At 36.5% G+C, this 15,649-nt stretch overlaps 7 protein-coding genes and 15 long non-coding RNA genes across 22 annotated transcripts; 12 read left to right on the top strand and 10 right to left on the bottom strand.

The window, feature by feature from the left end:
• Positions 1-85: 85 nt before the first annotated feature.
• SPOM_SPNCRNA.5085 lies at positions 86-320 on the bottom strand. The gene has a single exon (NR_194441.1). It is a non-coding gene; the product is annotated as a non-coding RNA (long non-coding RNA).
• SPOM_SPNCRNA.5086 lies at positions 161-476 on the top strand. The gene has a single exon (NR_194442.1). It is a non-coding gene; the product is annotated as a non-coding RNA (long non-coding RNA).
• A 366-nt stretch (positions 477-842) lies between these two features.
• nit1 (nitrilase superfamily protein) lies at positions 843-2,178 on the top strand. Its single transcript, NM_001021410.3, has 5 exons — positions 843-1,045; positions 1,098-1,193; positions 1,244-1,678; positions 1,739-1,754; positions 1,812-2,178. Exons 1-5 carry the CDS (start codon positions 899-901, stop codon positions 1,946-1,948), a joined length of 831 nt encoding a protein of 276 aa, NP_595500.1. The 5' UTR covers positions 843-898; the 3' UTR covers positions 1,949-2,178.
• Positions 861-1,962, bottom strand: SPOM_SPNCRNA.1422. The gene has a single exon (NR_150304.1). It is a non-coding gene; the product is annotated as a non-coding RNA (long non-coding RNA).
• On the bottom strand, positions 2,145-3,885 carry gyp10 (GTPase-activating protein Gyp10). Its single transcript, NM_001021411.3, has one exon. The coding sequence runs from the start codon at positions 3,657-3,659 to the stop codon at positions 2,538-2,540; it is 1,122 nt and encodes a 373-aa protein (NP_595501.1). The 5' UTR covers positions 3,660-3,885; the 3' UTR covers positions 2,145-2,537.
• SPOM_SPNCRNA.5087 lies at positions 2,381-2,592 on the top strand. The gene has a single exon (NR_194443.1). It is a non-coding gene; the product is annotated as a non-coding RNA (long non-coding RNA).
• Positions 2,734-3,548, top strand: SPOM_SPNCRNA.5088. The gene has a single exon (NR_194444.1). It is a non-coding gene; the product is annotated as a non-coding RNA (long non-coding RNA).
• Positions 3,886-4,157: 272 nt separating the features above from the next.
• SPOM_SPNCRNA.5089 lies at positions 4,158-4,575 on the bottom strand. Its single transcript, NR_194445.1, has one exon. It is a non-coding gene; the product is annotated as a non-coding RNA (long non-coding RNA).
• On the top strand, positions 4,167-4,759 carry SPOM_SPNCRNA.5090. The gene has a single exon (NR_194446.1). It is a non-coding gene; the product is annotated as a non-coding RNA (long non-coding RNA).
• Positions 4,760-4,976: 217 nt separating this feature from the next.
• SPOM_SPNCRNA.5091 lies at positions 4,977-6,178 on the bottom strand. Its single transcript, NR_194447.1, has one exon. It is a non-coding gene; the product is annotated as a non-coding RNA (long non-coding RNA).
• SPOM_SPBC651.04 (uncharacterized protein) lies at positions 5,484-7,868 on the top strand. Its single transcript, NM_001021412.3, has one exon. The coding sequence runs from the start codon at positions 5,561-5,563 to the stop codon at positions 6,272-6,274; it is 714 nt and encodes a 237-aa protein (NP_595502.1). The 5' UTR covers positions 5,484-5,560; the 3' UTR covers positions 6,275-7,868.
• On the bottom strand, positions 6,294-6,567 carry SPOM_SPNCRNA.5092. Its single transcript, NR_194448.1, has one exon. It is a non-coding gene; the product is annotated as a non-coding RNA (long non-coding RNA).
• dot2 (ESCRT II complex subunit Dot2) lies at positions 6,634-7,791 on the bottom strand. The gene is made up of 2 exons (NM_001021413.3): positions 6,994-7,791; positions 6,634-6,935 (listed from the first exon to the last, which is right to left on the bottom strand). Exons 1-2 carry the CDS (start codon positions 7,630-7,632, stop codon positions 6,816-6,818), a joined length of 759 nt encoding a protein of 252 aa, NP_595503.1. The 5' UTR covers positions 7,633-7,791; the 3' UTR covers positions 6,634-6,815.
• A 193-nt stretch (positions 7,869-8,061) lies between the features above and the next one.
• Positions 8,062-9,606, bottom strand: SPOM_SPNCRNA.5093. Its single transcript, NR_194449.1, has one exon. It is a non-coding gene; the product is annotated as a non-coding RNA (long non-coding RNA).
• On the top strand, positions 8,112-8,902 carry mug166 (the record flags this gene model as incomplete). The annotated part of the gene is made up of 1 exon (NM_001021414.4): positions 8,112-8,902. Exon 1 carries the CDS (start codon positions 8,198-8,200, stop codon positions 8,900-8,902), a length of 705 nt encoding a protein of 234 aa, NP_595504.3. The 5' UTR covers positions 8,112-8,197.
• On the top strand, positions 9,256-10,710 carry SPOM_SPBC651.07 (uncharacterized protein). Its single transcript, NM_001021415.3, has 4 exons — positions 9,256-9,320; positions 9,406-9,635; positions 9,705-9,787; positions 9,849-10,710. Exons 1-4 carry the CDS (start codon positions 9,310-9,312, stop codon positions 10,329-10,331), a joined length of 807 nt encoding a protein of 268 aa, NP_595505.1. The 5' UTR covers positions 9,256-9,309; the 3' UTR covers positions 10,332-10,710.
• Positions 9,725-9,941, bottom strand: SPOM_SPNCRNA.5094. The gene has a single exon (NR_194450.1). It is a non-coding gene; the product is annotated as a non-coding RNA (long non-coding RNA).
• On the bottom strand, positions 10,545-15,160 carry rpc1 (DNA-directed RNA polymerase III complex large subunit Rpc1). The gene is made up of 2 exons (NM_001021416.3): positions 15,041-15,160; positions 10,545-14,990 (listed from the first exon to the last, which is right to left on the bottom strand). The coding sequence occupies exons 1-2, from the start codon at positions 15,062-15,064 to the stop codon at positions 10,797-10,799; spliced, it is 4,218 nt and encodes a 1,405-aa protein (NP_595506.1). The 5' UTR covers positions 15,065-15,160; the 3' UTR covers positions 10,545-10,796.
• On the top strand, positions 11,064-11,490 carry SPOM_SPNCRNA.5095. The gene has a single exon (NR_194451.1). It is a non-coding gene; the product is annotated as a non-coding RNA (long non-coding RNA).
• Positions 11,788-12,112, top strand: SPOM_SPNCRNA.5096. Its single transcript, NR_194452.1, has one exon. It is a non-coding gene; the product is annotated as a non-coding RNA (long non-coding RNA).
• On the top strand, positions 14,462-14,727 carry SPOM_SPNCRNA.5097. The gene has a single exon (NR_194453.1). It is a non-coding gene; the product is annotated as a non-coding RNA (long non-coding RNA).
• SPOM_SPNCRNA.5098 lies at positions 14,830-15,497 on the top strand. The gene has a single exon (NR_194454.1). It is a non-coding gene; the product is annotated as a non-coding RNA (long non-coding RNA).
• Positions 15,498-15,649: the final 152 nt, after the last annotated feature.

Below are 15,649 nucleotides of genomic sequence, written 5' to 3' on the forward strand. Positions count from 1 at the left end.
GAACAGTCACCTTCTGTTAACGAATTTTTGTTTGACATTGATAAATCGTATAACGCAAAGAAACGCAATAGAAGGTAAACAAAGCAAGTTTATAGGCAGGCATTATGAATCGAATATCTACGGTTTGTGACAAATTTTATTCAATGTTTTAATCTACATTTCATACTTCAAAAATCCCGTTATTATAATCTTAATTTTCTTTTCAAGAATATTGGGTAGTTTGATCTGGTGTCCGAATGGATGAAAAGTGATAGCAAAATTTCATAAAACAAAATCCAAGAAATCAGTATTTATTAGAATGCTACTTAAACTTTTTTCACTTTCTTAAAATCATGTTGTGAACAAAACGATTTACATTCCTACACTGCAAATACGAAGAATAAAATGCATAGATTGATTTGAACAACAGAATGTTGACTGAAGTAGATGTATGTAGATTAGCAGAACTTATGTTATAGCACTTTCATTTTCTTGATTCTATTAGCTTTAAAGGAAATTTCGAAGATACCCTACTTGTTGATAGGCTCCATGTATTTAATAATTTTGTTCGCATTTTATTTGAAAAAGTTAGCATCTATTTTCTTTGGTTCTAGTATTTAGTTAATGACTTAAAGAATCTTTCTTAGGAGAGCGAAATAGTTCAATTGAACATACTGTATGCCCATCCTTCATATTGATGCCTAAATCAACATATCGTATAGTTACATAAAGCATAATTTATCATTTTTTTAAATTTCCTTTAGACATTACTTTTCACAAATTTGCGACTTTCGCTCTATTTAACAAAAATCCTATCATTTTGACAGTATAATACATCTTGTATTGCAATGCCAGCTTTACTCAACGACAAACTAAACCTTGTAAACGCAGGGTCCCATTCATCCATTTTTGTACCATCATGACATTGGCAGCAGTAGCTCAGCTTAACTCAAGTGGTTCTATTCTAAAAAACTTAGCCATATGTAAAGAATTGATAAGTCAAGCAGCCGCCAAAGGTGCGAAATGCATATTCTTCCCTGAGGCTTCTGACTTTATAGCTCATAATGTACGACACTTTTGCATACTTTACCAACTTTACTAATATCTCTGACATACAGAGTGATGAGGCTATTGAACTTACAAATCATCCTGACTGTAGCAAGTTTATTCGGGACGTTCGAGAGTCAGCTACCAAACATTCAATCTTCGTAAACGTACGTACTAATGTTTAACTACTTTGATAGTAACAAACTTGTCTTTATAGATATGCGTGCACGAACCATCTAAGGTTAAAAACAAGCTACTAAACAGTAGCCTGTTTATCGAGCCTCTTCATGGTGAAATCATTAGCCGTTACAGCAAAGCTCATCTTTTTGATGTTGAAATTAAAAATGGACCAACTTTAAAAGAGTCGAATACTACACTTCGTGGTGAAGCTATTCTCCCACCTTGTAAAACCCCTCTAGGCAAAGTTGGTTCTGCAATTTGTTTTGACATCCGCTTCCCAGAACAAGCTATAAAGCTTAGAAACATGGGTGCTCACATTATCACATACCCTAGTGCTTTTACTGAAAAGACCGGAGCTGCTCATTGGGAAGTGCTGTTGAGAGCTCGCGCTTTGGACTCTCAGTGTTATGTTATAGCTCCTGCGCAAGGTGGAAAGCATAACGAGAAGCGTGCTAGTTATGGTCATTCCATGGTATGTCGTCTTCAAGTTTCACCTGTCTGTTTAAGAATTCTTGCTAATTAAAATTTTTAGATTGTTGACCCTTGGGGTATGTCATTTTGACAATTTTATTAGGTAAAATAACTTGAAATTCTAATGCATCTAGGTACTGTTATTGCTCAATACAGTGATATCTCTTCTCCGAATGGCCTCATTTTTGCTGACCTTGATTTGAATCTTGTTGACCATGTACGAACTTATATTCCACTATTACGTAGAAACGATTTATACCCGACCATTTAGCACTGTTATACAAACTGAGGTGATTTCAATTTAAATTAAAGAGAAAATTTTTTTTCGGCTTGTTTACGAAGTATTCATTATTACTTACGGATTTGCAAGATTAAAGCCTGAATACTATGAAAATAAATTTGCGACAATTAAATAATTCCATAAAACCGTAAATTACTGAGCGCTCGATATAGTAAACATAATAGAATCGAAGTGGAATGCAAAAAGTAAGTACTTATTTTATTAATTAATGCATAATTTATATATGTATAACGATTAGGCATCATATAGGAAAAGTGCAATACACAGACAAAAAGAAGAAAAATTAAAAAAAATAAAAAGAAATAGACTTCTTACAATAAAGCATGAAAAATCATTAATGACTGCACCTTCAGAATCACTTTGATTCAAAAGTGTTGTTTTGTGATTAGAAAAAAAGTTAAAATAAAAAACAAAATATAGTCCCTGCGGAAACCCCCCGAACATTCTTTCCCATGCGTGGAAAGAATAACCGTATTATAGTAGTATTTGGAATATAAATTAAAGGACCCTATTCAATTTAGGATCTTGCATGAATTAGTAATATTAAACGATTAAAATACTAAGAATTGGATGTGGACTTTGGAATAAGTTGAGATGCGACAATACCGATGCCTATTACAGTAATGGCCGCAAGCATGTTGCAACCATTGAATATGTTTTCTTGAAGAAAAACAGCAGGAACCTTGGTGCCAGGCTTGTGTTTTTCTTCCTGCAATTCAGCGAGTTGAAGTCGAAATAAAAGCAATCCATTGGATCGAGACATATATTCCCAAGGATCGCCAGTATTACGAAGACAACTGTACGGAGAAATTTGGTATCGGTCCAAGGGTAGAGAAGAAAAGGGTACTGCTGATATAGTTGCACAGGTATTTTTAATTAGTTGATTTACGTTAATAGACGCCGGAAGTTTGCACAAATAGCTATGCAATAAATCAGCACCAGAATTATCCCATAAAAGCTCAATAATGGAAGTACGGTTATCAAGCACAACCTGAGCACACGTGTACACGACGGTAAGAGGATGAGAAGAGATGAAGAAGTCAAATAACCTGCATACCACCGAAATGTCTGAAACATCGTGTGCAAACCAAGTGATTAACCATGAAAGAGCAAAATAACACTGGATATCTGCCTTTATTAAATACTCATAAAGAGTGGGATCGCGAGCCTTGATAACTGCTAAAATTAGCTGCAATTGTTTCACCGTGCCATCAAGGGTAGGAAGCATAAAGTCCCGAAGACGGTAAAATACTAGATGCTCCATTAAAGGGAGAGCATGAGAGAAAGGAAGGGTAAGAAGCAAGATCTGGGCAATATCATGAAGACCTTGATAGTAGCATAGTTCCGGATAATGCTTAAAGACTACACTGAGCAGCTTGGTCAATTGAGAACGGTGTTTACGAAGTAGAAATGGATTCAACTTGTACTGAAAGAATGATCGTTCCGAATCCAAATGAACCTGATTCTGGTCGGCATAAGAAGACTGAGAAGTAGATCTCGAAAGACACTCCATTCGATGTCGACACGATAAACCACAAAGACTGACCCATACAGACTTGCGCAGACTCTTCATGAGGAAGCCATGTCCTTCTTTGCCAATGTGGGAAAGTGTTTCGACATCAGAGTTCAATAATGCAATTTTGATTTCATTTTTTAGTTGTTTTATCTCCTTCTTCTTCATCTCATGAGCGAAATCGCCACTTCCCTTAAGGGAGAAATATTTGAAGAAGAATATTTTTGAAATTTTGAACTGAAAACTAAATCACACTTTGCTTAGGAATCCTGAAATCCTTTAATCTCAGGCCTTTACTTTTTCATAAATAGCTAAATTTTTCTTTAATAAAATATCTCGTTTGGCATCTAAAACACCGTTTTATAAAGGATCAAAAAAGTTGGGCGCAGTTAGTGGTCTGTGGGTTGATGTACGTACCCACTTAAATGGGAAAAAAAAAATCAGAAGATGAAAAGGAACACAATGAACAACTGCGCCGAACACCCTCTCGACAACCTTAATAAAAGAAGATCTTTAACAACTTTAAAAAGAAAGAAAGAAAGTAAATTTAAAATTTTATAAAAATTCTTAAACGAAGCATTTTTACGGTTTTTTTTTTTTTTTCGAATATCGTTAGTATTATTACTATACCATCTCCTTATGAAATTTTTTTTTGCTAGTTAATATATGATGGCGAAGTAAAGTAGAAGGGCTTTTATAAATAGCTGTAAAGTTCAACAGCATGTGTGTCAACTCATAAGGAGAGACTTCCATCAAATCAAACAAGAAGAACTTTCTTTATTTCTTCTCTTTTCTTCTTTTCTTTTTTTCAAATTAAGGAAAGAATATCAGTATGCACTGCCGAAATCGTTATGTTACTATTAGATGGTGGATTGTACAAATAATAAAATTAATATCCGTATGAATATTTGACAAATGAAACAGTTCCCTGCTGTAGATCCTGCGGGTTTGTTTAGCTGTCATTGTAAAACGATTGCGGATAAATCTTCTTTACTTTCCCACCAAATAATGCTATATCCAAAGTATCAAAAGTTTTGTGCGGGTAAGTCGTTAAAATAACACCATTCCTCCAAAAAAATAAATAAATATAATATAAAAAATAAAACGAACCCCTTCAAACGAGGGAGAATACTCTCCTGAAGATGAACGAATTTTGAAAAATTTTTCTTATTTTTTAATTAAAATCTATTTAATGGTATTTGCTGAAAACTCGATTTGACCCCAAGCAAATGTTGAGACATTCATGTAAAAGAAATTATTACGAAAAAGAAAAAAATAAGCGATGACTTAAAACCATCAGTAATGAATCCACATGTTAAAGTAGCGAATACTTAAGCTTGATAAAAAGAATACCTAATTCTAATATAATCCTAGTAGGAAATATTAATATAAATTTTTGAGGTGGCTCTTTTATTGAAGTATCGCTTCATTTTGTATTAGTTAAAATAGGCAATACATCAATCTATTTAGCTTTTAGATTAAAACTACATATTGTTATATTTCAAAAATCCGTGCTTAATTCAGTTGGGCTTACTATAATATTAAACAGATAGTTTCTGGATTTATTTTGAGTGGAATGGCTTGTTTCAGATAGAAAGGATATGATTTGAGAAGTGTGAAGTTAAGAATTTACTGCTTTTGTCTTAAAAAGCATACTCAAACTTGCTGAAACATATTTAGGTCTGTATTCATGATGAATCTTAGTTTTCCCAATTTATTTCTCATCATCTACCAGCTAAACCCAGCAATCTGAGTGAAAAGGTATCTTCATTAAAAACCTATAATCGTGAAAATCATATTGGAATGTTCTAACATTTATCAAACAACATCCTTTCTGTTTACAGCGAGGTTTCTTGTGTTGATTTTGCTACTTTAGATAAGTCAGATCAAGGTAACATATTTGTGGGTCAGCGATCTGATAACTACAGATGGCTGGTATTCGAATTTTCGTTTGGATTAGCAAATTTGCTGCTTAGACCTATCTTTCCTCTTACCGCCTCTCCGTATACATTGTACATCCCATCTTTCATCGAAAGCTTTTGAGTATATAGACAGGCAAAGAGCTTTGAATGAGTTCCGCTGAACTCGGAAAGCTACATATTTATGCCTCTCCTGAACAATGGGAGAAGTGGAGTCCCCGTTGGAAAAGTATCGTTTTTCGAACGCAATATGAATCGATTTTCAAAAATCCGAAACACCATGGGGAGAAAAAACCTTTTCATTGCCTCTTCAAACTCGCTGGAACTATGAAGAGTATCTCTTTATCGCATTTGGATATTCCAGAGCATCGCATGAGCAATGCAGTAGCTTTTCCTATCACTACTTCTACAACCCCTATGCAATTAGATGTCACCTTACAATTTCGTGGGCACAAAATTCCTCTTGTAGTCGGAGAAGCTAGTGTTTCCTTGGAAGATATTTTCACTCATGGAACTGTTGAAAGCGTAATACCTTTATTTATGAAAAAAAGGCATCCCGAGGCATATCTTAGGATCAAACTCGTTTATACGAGGAGTAAAAGAAAGAGCGCCAGGAAACACAAAGTTCCTTCTTCCTTTCATCGATTTTCTGGTCGACGTGGTCTTGGTATACATTACAACCATTCTGGTTCTCAGAGCAGCTTAATAACTTTACCTTTACCTCAAAAGCAGCCTGATTTTTTACGTATGAATAACGATACTAATGAGCTAAAAACAAATGGGTTTGAGCCTATTCGGTTTGTATTTACCACTACTCCTTATTCACCTGCTTCCTTTGAGGTACCAAAGACCCTTAAAACTTAAAAAATGATTGTTTTCTTCCAAGGAATTTCCCTTACTAATTAATTTTGTTTCCATTTTCCAAGGTCCATACAACTTTGCGTCTTGCTGTTTAATATGACCTCCGATTCTATTCTATTTTATTATATTATTATTATTCTTAAATTATTGTTGTGTTGTTTATCACTACTTCCCGTTATTTCGAGCTCTTCTCTTCTTCTTCTCCTTCTTATACCTGTACATATTATCTTTTCCAGTTTCATACTTTATGTCTCTCCTTTTTTCGGTTTTCGTGCTTCAGTTTCTTTTACTTCTTAATTCTTCTAAACCCAAACTTTTTTCTCAAACATATATACATATATATATATATTACATATTACGTTTTCTTCATCGAATTCAAAGTTTTATTCTTCATTAGTTTGACTTTTATCACAGCGTTACTAGATGCTTTTACGAATTAATATATAGACTGGCAAAATTAAGCGTAGGGTTGACTATCTATGAACGGTTGTAAACAAGCAGGTCAACCTCCCCCAAAATTCTAGGTAGTCTTGATAAAAAGGCATTAGAAATTTTCGTATAAAAACCTTTGCGCCTGGTCGTCGATAAGATTGCTTGCACCCCAATAGGCCATCTCCACCCCCTGGGAGTCAATCCAGAGTAATGATTTTGAAACTAAATCATTCTAAATTATTTGGTTAGTCGCAAATGTTTTGAGATATTTTTATAATTTAACTGCGTACCAATACTTGAATGCATCTGCTACGCTCCCAAGCGTAATTGTCCCGTAAAATAGATATTGTTACATAGCCCAATATCTCTACAGCCTCTAAAACAACATTTTGGTCGGTGTTGAGCTCTAAAGGAAGGGACCGGATATACTGTTTACCTGCAATTTTTTCAAGAACAAAGCCAGGGCCAAGTGGGGCCAAACTATCGACAGCTCGAACAACGTCAGTCTCTCTTAACCATTCATGACCAAAGGCTTCATTTTCTTCATTTAAAAAACGACAAACTTGGCTGACCGATAAGAGGCCTCCATTCTCCATTTGAGTAGCATAACAGACTTCGATTACTCGTACAGCGACCTGATAATAGAATTCGTTCATGCCCACGGCCGCCCAAGCTGACTCATCAGAACCACTAACAAATGGATCTAAACCAATTTTCAAAGCTAACTTAACAAATGTATTTCGAAATTGAGAGTTTTGTTTTATCTCAGTGGCATGTTCTCTCGCAAACGTCTTCAGCGCTTCCTGAAACGTCGAGAGTTGAGATGCAATTTCATCGGACTGCTGTTCAATAAGTTCATTTCCTACTTCTTCATACTGTTTTAGATATTCATCGTCGTTCAAAGCTCCAATTCCAATTCTTTTACGCATCGGCCCAACCGAACATTGCTTGTTTCAAGCGCACAATCTTTATGATCGAGGCTTTTAATTAACAAGTAATTTCGAAAAAATATCAACAACAACGTAATTGACCAGTTTCTACAATTATTCGCGAATAATAGTCCTCTTCCAAGATCACAGGAGTTGTGTAGAAGAGCAATAACAACCTGCTTAGGAGAATAAACCATCCATTAATTATAACAATAGTAAACTAACTAGCTCATGAAAAGAATGTAACTAACAGGAGCGTTACATTTCATTATCTAGTATACCAAGTTATTTCCTGCTATATTAGTAAACTATCTTAAATTAGAATATCGTATAGCAGCGCATATTCAGTTTTTTAACGCACTTAACTGGACTTCCTTATAAAGTTGTTTATCACATTGTTTAGCTGCGGTATTTTCTTGATTATAGACTGGTACCACCACCAATAGTGACTAAGTGTAGGCCAGAGATTATTTGGTGCTAAAACCAACTACTTCTTGGGACTCTGCGAGGCTCGAGTAATTTCAATCGTTTTTTTTTATTTACTCACATTCAGGGTGCTTTGAAGATGCCAAGGAGAGCTGTACTTTTCCGTGGCAATTCATTCATTTCGTTTTCGTCAATTTCCTCAGGAAACGAGAGTAGCGCCCATGGGGATGCTTCACTTGGACAAGCAGATAAACCCTTAACTGTCGACGTTTTAGATGCTTGGACCACTCAATTCACAAAAAAGCAGACCAGGGTCTTTCATGAGGCATATGTAAGCGCTTATATCGATTTGCAACAAAAATACGCTCGACTTGAACGACTTCAGGAGCAGATCCTTAATTTGGAAAGATCGCTGTTAAATTATAAATCTTTAAAAAGTAACTCTACCACAACGGTGGCGACAGTTCCCTCCGAAAAACGATATTTCTTCCGCCGCAAACCAAAAACTTCTTCAACTACTAATTCTCTCTCTTCTTCTTCTTCTAGTGTCTCGCATATGAATCAAGATGCTAACCCCAATAGCACCGTATTGACCTTTACTGCTGTTCCTTACGATTCTTGTTTACCTGCACCAGACCGACACACTCCCTCTAGTGCATCGTCTAGGGCGAGTGAAACGGGTACCACAAGCCCACAAAGTATGAGGAACCAAATTAGCCTTCTTTACTCAAAAGTCGATCAAGTCAAAACTGAAATTGCTTCGGCACAAGCTGTTATGCATGATTTGTTGCGCACTTATCCTGGCAGTGAAAGTTTGCAACAATCTACTCATACTCAATTTTGATGCCCCTACACAAACAAAAACTCTCTCTATTTTTAGTTTTCTGTTTTATCTGCGTTTTCTCTTGAAATGAATATTTTTTGTTAAGTTGTATTTTAGAGAATTCGATTATCGATGGATGTCCATTGATGAATCGATCGAAAGAGTCCCATGAGACTTTTTCTTTAATTGTTTTACCCTTTAATAACTTGGAAGCATTCACCAATATATATTTGTTATCGTCTTTTCCATCGAATCTTCTGTAATTCACCTCTTTACCTTTTTCCAGCAAGCCTTGAACTTTCGTTACTTGGGTCGTTACTTTATACTGATGTCCTCTAAATTAATTTCGATCCACTTACTTCCCCATCTCTTTCAACATTTACACTTTCTGACTATAGTAAGTGTTTAATTGTAAAAGAGGTTACTCCATGATTGTAATGTACGTTCCTCAATAAATGTTGCTGTACGGACATTGCCGTAACAAATTCAGTCAGTCAGATATATTTTTCTAACTAAAATTGAAGTGAGCCGACAATACTTTACGAAGCTGCTGCTTTATACACCCGTTATACTGCAAATGGAGGCGATTCTAACGACGTTGTCGCGTTATTAGTAGGACCGATCGTTCAGACATTATCTATACCTTCTTCAACATCTAGTGCACCGCTTGTCACTTCAGTTCGGGAGATTCTTGAGCTTGCTTGCAATGATGCTGTGCTCGACAAGTCGTTTCTCAATGAAAGATTAGAACACTGTATGATCAATAAGCATCACTTCGCTTATGCGCGCTAAGCATCATTTTGCTAATCCGTAAACCAAATAGGCAAACTTCAAGATTTTCCTTTAGTGGGATGTTTAGTTTTGGGAAACAGAGTGGATCATAGGGTTCGTTCAATTGCTCATCAGGTACGGTACAATGCTACTTCGTAACCAGTTCTTTGAATTATTTTGTTAACGCTTATACTAGTTACAAGAAGCTACCGCCTTTCCCTATCTTATGCTTTTCCCATCCAATTTTGACTTGACGCAATTGAAGTTGTTCCGTCTCCCCGATTTTAATAATAAGGATCAGTTTTGGAAAGAAGAATGGTCGACAGAACAATATGAGATTGCTGAAAATCCATCTGGTTATGCTTCTGCTCTTCACACATTAACTCAATTAGATGATGGAAGTGAAACCAACGCTATTAATGTTTCAACTCAAAAGTTTGCCATCCAAAAACTTCAATCTTGTGCGATGCGAGTTAGAGAGCAACTTGAGTACAACCCGACTACATTCGCTTCAAGAGATTTATCTTCAATTTCATATATATGTCGTCTGCTCGATACTATGGATCTACCAAGTGATACATTCTCCCATCAAAAATCTCAAGCATCATTTTTGTGCGCTCTTCAACAGATCCTCCGTTGCACTGAGTTAATTGAAAAAGTCTATAGTAATGGTTCATAATTTTCCTTACATTGCATTTCGTTTCTGCCCTATGATCATATTTAACTCACCCATGTTTCTTAATATTGGCCTTAATTCCAAGTTGGCATGTCTTTAAAACGTCTACTTTCTACAGCACTTTTCAGAATTTTTAAAGCTATAATTATTCCTCTCACCATTTACAGGTATTTTTACTGAAATATTTTTATGTTCGTTGTTCAACGATTTAATGCTGGAATTTTTGAGACTTGGTGTAACAAACACTTCTTTCCCTTGTATAAATAATTATTTTATTTTCCCATTACCAAAAAAAGACGCTGGGTATTTTAGACGCCTTTGAATATGCAATTTAACTATTGTAGCCAAGTTGAATTCGTCCGCAATAAGATATACGAATCCCATCAAAACTAAATTAAAAGTTATAATATAAGCCTTTTTCTCAAATAAAAACATAATCCAACCGAATGTAATATACAATAAAAATTTTTAAGCCGTAATTTCCAATTGATGAAGAGATGGAGTATCAAACAATAGTTCTTTCGGTTTTTGCTCTTCTTCTTCTTCTGTTCTTCTAATAAGCTGAAAGACATTCGTGCCAATAGGAGCCAGTTTACCGAGGACAATGCATTCACTTATGCCTTCGATAGAATCTTTTGCAAACCTCGCAGCAGCATTAAACAAATGGTCCGTAGTCTTTTCAAACGATGCAAGTGCTAAAACACTATCTTTCATCTTTGCGACACCAAACCTCGTAATTCCCAAAACCTCACCTTTACATGTCATCACATCACCAAGAAGCATAATGTGTCGAGGATCAACTGTAAGACCATGTTTGGCCATCGTATACCCAATCTCAGAGATAATGGAGTAACGGGCGGCTTCAATACCTAGGACATCCTTCATTTCCATTACATGATTAGTACTAGTTTTCGTTCCCACAATCCCTTCTGTATTCATTACAGCCTGTAAACCGGTACCTTCCATGAAGAGCTCAATTTTACCGGATTCTTGATTGATAACCGAACGATTAATGGTCGGTATTCCAGCAACTACAACATCTGGTAAAACGCGCTTATACGTTTGCAATCTGTAATAAACTTCTGTTTCGCTACTCTTCCCATCGGAAGAGGTGTGAACGTGAATCTGCTGAAGTGTGTTGTTAACAGTGACTTGTTGAGATGGAATCTTAAGTTTTGGAGTATTCCAAATTGCTGCGGCAATATCAGCTAATGTAATATCTAGCTGCAACTTCGAAATAGTATCAAAATTTACTTGTATAGATAAGTAAGTAGTGACCGGACCATAAACTTCCTCAATATAACTAGTAACGTCTTTCAGGTATGTCTTCTCAATACGACCTTTAACGACACGTGCAGATCTTTCGTCACGATCATTGATAAGCTGTCCGGTGATAATGGGAGTACTAATTGTTTTGGCAGCGTTAATAATTTCTTTGATGCGAGGTACACCTAGAGTAGTTTGGGCAGCAACACCAGCAAAATGGAAAGTTTTAAGAGTCATCTGAGTACCAGGCTCACCAATGGACTGAGCACCAATGGCACCAACAGCCGTACCAGGCTCTACCTTGGCACGCATATACTTTTCCCAACAACGGTCTACAAATGAGCGTAGCTGCTTCTCAGTCACCCTGATAATGTTCTCAACAGATTTTCTTTTCGCAACGGGTGCAAATTCATCCCCTTCCATGTCATCCAGGTCATCCATGTCTGGTTCTTCAAGCATGGGGGCGAGGTCACGACGCTCACGAACAGAAGCCAAATACTTTGCGATATTTTCTATAACAAATGTACGTATAGTTTCAATAAAATCTCTGTTGCAATTGGTCAGAAACTTTGGATCATCAAGGGCCCGATTAACATAATCTATAATTTCATATGGCAACATCGCAGAGTCGTGTCTATCGTAATTCAAATTGACAGAGTGGATCCACGTACGTTTAAATTCGACAGCTTGACCATCTCCCTCCATATACGTTGGATCCAACCCATCATCACCATAAACAAACTGTACAACATCACTATTTGAGCTTCGAACAGTACCATCGTACGCAGAAGATAAATCCTCCAACGATTTCATTAATCGACGTGACATGTAACCAGTTTCGGCGGTTTTGACTGCAGTATCTACGAGACCTTCTCGCCCAGAGATAGCGTGAAATAGAAACTCAGTAGGTGTCAATCCACTGTAAAAACTATTACTTACAAATCCTTTAGCTAACGGATGCTTTGAATTCTTATGGAAATGAGGAAGTGATCTATCTTGGAAACCATCTGGAACACGTTTACCACTAATAATCTGTTGACCGACACAAGCAACCATTTGAGAAACGTTAATCTTTGAACCCTTGGAACCACAGGTAGCCATAATCAGAGGTGAATTAGCAGGACCCAATTCATCCATACAAATTTCTCCGACATCGTCACGAACTTTGGAAAGTGTCGAGGAAATTTTTGCTTCAAGCGTGGCCTCCTGATCCATTCCTGGTTGGCATTCAAGGATTCCCTTTGCATACTGCATAATGAAATCATCAGAAGTAGCATAGGCTTTGTTGACCAATATTTCTTTTTGAGAAGAAAGACTTTTGCCAGGTTGAACATCCTCAATACCTATGGAAAATCCTCGATTACCTAAAAATCTAGCACACATTTTGGAAAGCCTAGTGATTGCCTCGGCTGCCTCTAGTGCTCCATAATCCCGCAAAATCACATAAAATAGTGAATCCTTCTTGCCATCGCCAACAACTGATTTATCAACAACACCAGCTATAATTTCGCTATTTCTAATCATTAAATATCCATCTTTGGGACACATCTCAGGGGTCTTTGACTTAATTCGAGAGAAGGATCGAGTTTTAGCATCCAGATTTACCAAAACTTTGCTAAATCTATTAGGTTTCATCAATACTGTAAACACTTGTTTTCCAGTCCATAAACAGCGAGGTTTAATAATGGCAGGTGGAGGTAAATCAATATGAGTCGAAGCATCCATCATATAACAACATATATTCGAGATACTTTTACGATCTAAAAACGTATCTTTTAAAGAAAGCAAATAGGCAGCTGTAATGAAATCTTGAGTTGCTGCAATAATGGGCTCACCGTTTCTGGGACTTACAAGATTGTTTTTAATGCCCATCAACTCCAAGGCTTCTGTCTTTGCCTCCTCAGTTTGAGGAACATGTAAATTCATTTCATCGCCATCAAAATCGGCATTGTAGGGACCGCATACACATTCATTAAATCTTAAGGTACGCCATGGTCGTACCTTTACCAAGTGAGCCATGATTGATAACTTATGGAGTGAAGGTTGACGATTGAACAAAACTACATCGTTATCATGTAGATGACGCTCAACGATATCACCAATTTTCAAATCATCAGCAATACGGTTTCTATTGCCAAACCTCAAAAAGCGCTTAAACCCGCTTTCTCGATCTATAACATAGTTTGCACCTGGATGCACATCGGGCCCATTTCTGATGCAATCCTGTAAGTGCTTCTTGTTTTGAGTTGTGACTCTTTCGGGAAATGTCAAAATTTTAGCAATGCGATATGGAACGGCAACTTGATCAATTCGTAAATTAGGATCCGGGCTAATAACTGTTCTGCCGGAAAAGTCTACACGCTTTCCCGACAAATTACCACGAAATCTACCCTGTTTACCCTTAAGACGTTGACAAAACCCCCGAATGGGCTTTGAGGGCATGTCAGAAGGACGGAGACCTGGCATCTCACTATTAATATACATTGCAATGGATAGTTGCATAAATTCCCATTGTTCCATTAAATTACTAATAGGAGTGCCTTTACTTAAGGCGGCACGAATTAGCGAACTAGTCCAAATAATTTCAGTGATTTTTACGGTTAAATCATCTTCAGTGGTAGCACCCTCTTGGGCTACCGAAGGACGGATGCAAACAGGAGGAGCAGGAACGTAACGCCAAAGTAAATTTTCTGGACGACCATGTTCAGGATCCATTCCCAGTAGCTCACAATCAACTGGAGTAATTTGTTTGAAAAGATTTAAAACCTTTAAAGGATTTAAATCATCATGGGCTTTTGAGAGATGCATTTTCAGTTCGGGTATAGTTTTCAAAGCTTCATCGAACGAGTGTCGAAAATTTTCCTCGTCATCTTGTGATTTGCGAACATACCGAAATCTTTCGTGAATTATTTTCAAAGGACCAGCCTTTTTTACCACACCTTGCATTGCGTCGCATTTAGAACAGCGGCGCATTTTTTTGCAATGATCATTAATTCTCTTACATATCTGTGACCGACGCAGATTATCAATGCCAGGACGTCTCAAGTCCTTCAAAAATTGGCGTTTTTCTTGGTCTGATAGAAGAACTGAAGAACAATCCTTACATATATTTTGTAAAATGGTCAACGTAGCCTTGAAGTATCCTATGTGAAAAACGGGTAAAGCAAGCTTAACATAACCAAAATGACCCATACAATCAGCCATTGATTCACCACAAGTAGCACAATTAATTTGCTTATTGCTGGTACCCATATGTAAATCTAAAGCACCATGTTCTGCTGGTGATCGGTCTGTCATCGTATACAGATCTCTCCTAGAAACTTCTACGGTTCCATCTTTAACAAATTCTTCTGGACCATTAATTCCAAACTGAAGATGCTTTATCCTCTTAGGAATCTACCACAATATTAGTAAGTGAGTACAACCACAACACACGAAAATCATACCTGATCATCAATAGGATCTTTCATTTTTTAATTTGAAACCTTGACAAAACAAGAAATGGAAGACACAAGCCAATTCTTGGCTTTTTTCTTTGCCGTGTCAGGATTTGGCGAAAGGCAGCTAGTTTTCTATAATGCTCGAGTGCACTGAATACTTAAAATTAAGGGCGTTCCACCTCGTTATATATTTCGCATATAATAGAATTGTGGTTTAAGCCAAGAGTTGAGGAGGCTATATATTTAGTACATTGAAGCATGTTATGTACATAATTGTCTACAAATATCAGCCCCTTTGCATTTCCATTCTAGTGAACTTTGGAGAAGGTATGAACGCATTCGCATATTCCACAGAAAATTCAATTGTAAATTTACAACATAATCAAGAGATACAAATTCAGTAATTCTTATTTTTTTAAAGTCACATCTGTAACTTTTATGACAATTTTCGTTAAGTCCACCACTGCTTAGGTTACGAATTGATGAAAGATAAAATGTAATAATTATTAACAATGAAATCTATAATAAACAAAAGCCAAATACATTTAATCAAAAATCGGCATTATCGGTATGAGAAAATAAAATATGATGGGGTAATAAATAGAGTTTTAAAGC

Source organism: Schizosaccharomyces pombe (genome assembly GCF_000002945.2).
Source record: "Schizosaccharomyces pombe strain 972h- genome assembly, chromosome: II".
Taxonomy (NCBI): Eukaryota; Fungi; Ascomycota; class Schizosaccharomycetes; order Schizosaccharomycetales; family Schizosaccharomycetaceae; genus Schizosaccharomyces; species Schizosaccharomyces pombe.

Bases quoted from the DNA above. Each gene is read 5' to 3' on its own strand.
- SPOM_SPBC651.07 (NM_001021415.3), top strand. The intron at 9,636-9,704 runs GTATGATCAATA...TAAACCAAATAG, and splicing joins CAATGAAAGATTAGAACACT to GCAAACTTCAAGATTTTCCT. The intron at 9,788-9,848 runs GTACGGTACAAT...CGCTTATACTAG, and splicing joins TTCGTTCAATTGCTCATCAG to TTACAAGAAGCTACCGCCTT.
- nit1 (NM_001021410.3), top strand. From the start codon at position 899: ATGACATTGGCAGCAGTAGCTCAGCTTAACTCAAGTGGTTCTATTCTA. The intron at 1,046-1,097 runs GTACGACACTTT...TCTGACATACAG, and splicing joins CTGACTTTATAGCTCATAAT to AGTGATGAGGCTATTGAACT. The intron at 1,194-1,243 runs GTACGTACTAAT...TTGTCTTTATAG, and splicing joins AACATTCAATCTTCGTAAAC to ATATGCGTGCACGAACCATC.
- dot2 (NM_001021413.3), bottom strand. From the start codon at position 7,632: ATGCGTAAAAGAATTGGAATTGGAGCTTTGAACGACGATGAATATCTA. The intron at 6,936-6,993 runs GTACGCAGTTAA...CAAATAATTTAG, and splicing joins GCAGATGCATTCAAGTATTG to AATGATTTAGTTTCAAAATC.
- rpc1 (NM_001021416.3), bottom strand. From the start codon at position 15,064: ATGAAAGATCCTATTGATGATCAG. The intron at 14,991-15,040 runs GTATGATTTTCG...ATATTGTGGTAG, and splicing joins AAGATCCTATTGATGATCAG to ATTCCTAAGAGGATAAAGCA.
- gyp10 (NM_001021411.3), bottom strand. From the start codon at position 3,659: ATGAAGAAGAAGGAGATAAAACAACTAAAAAATGAAATCAAAATTGCA.
- SPOM_SPBC651.04 (NM_001021412.3), top strand. From the start codon at position 5,561: ATGAGTTCCGCTGAACTCGGAAAGCTACATATTTATGCCTCTCCTGAA.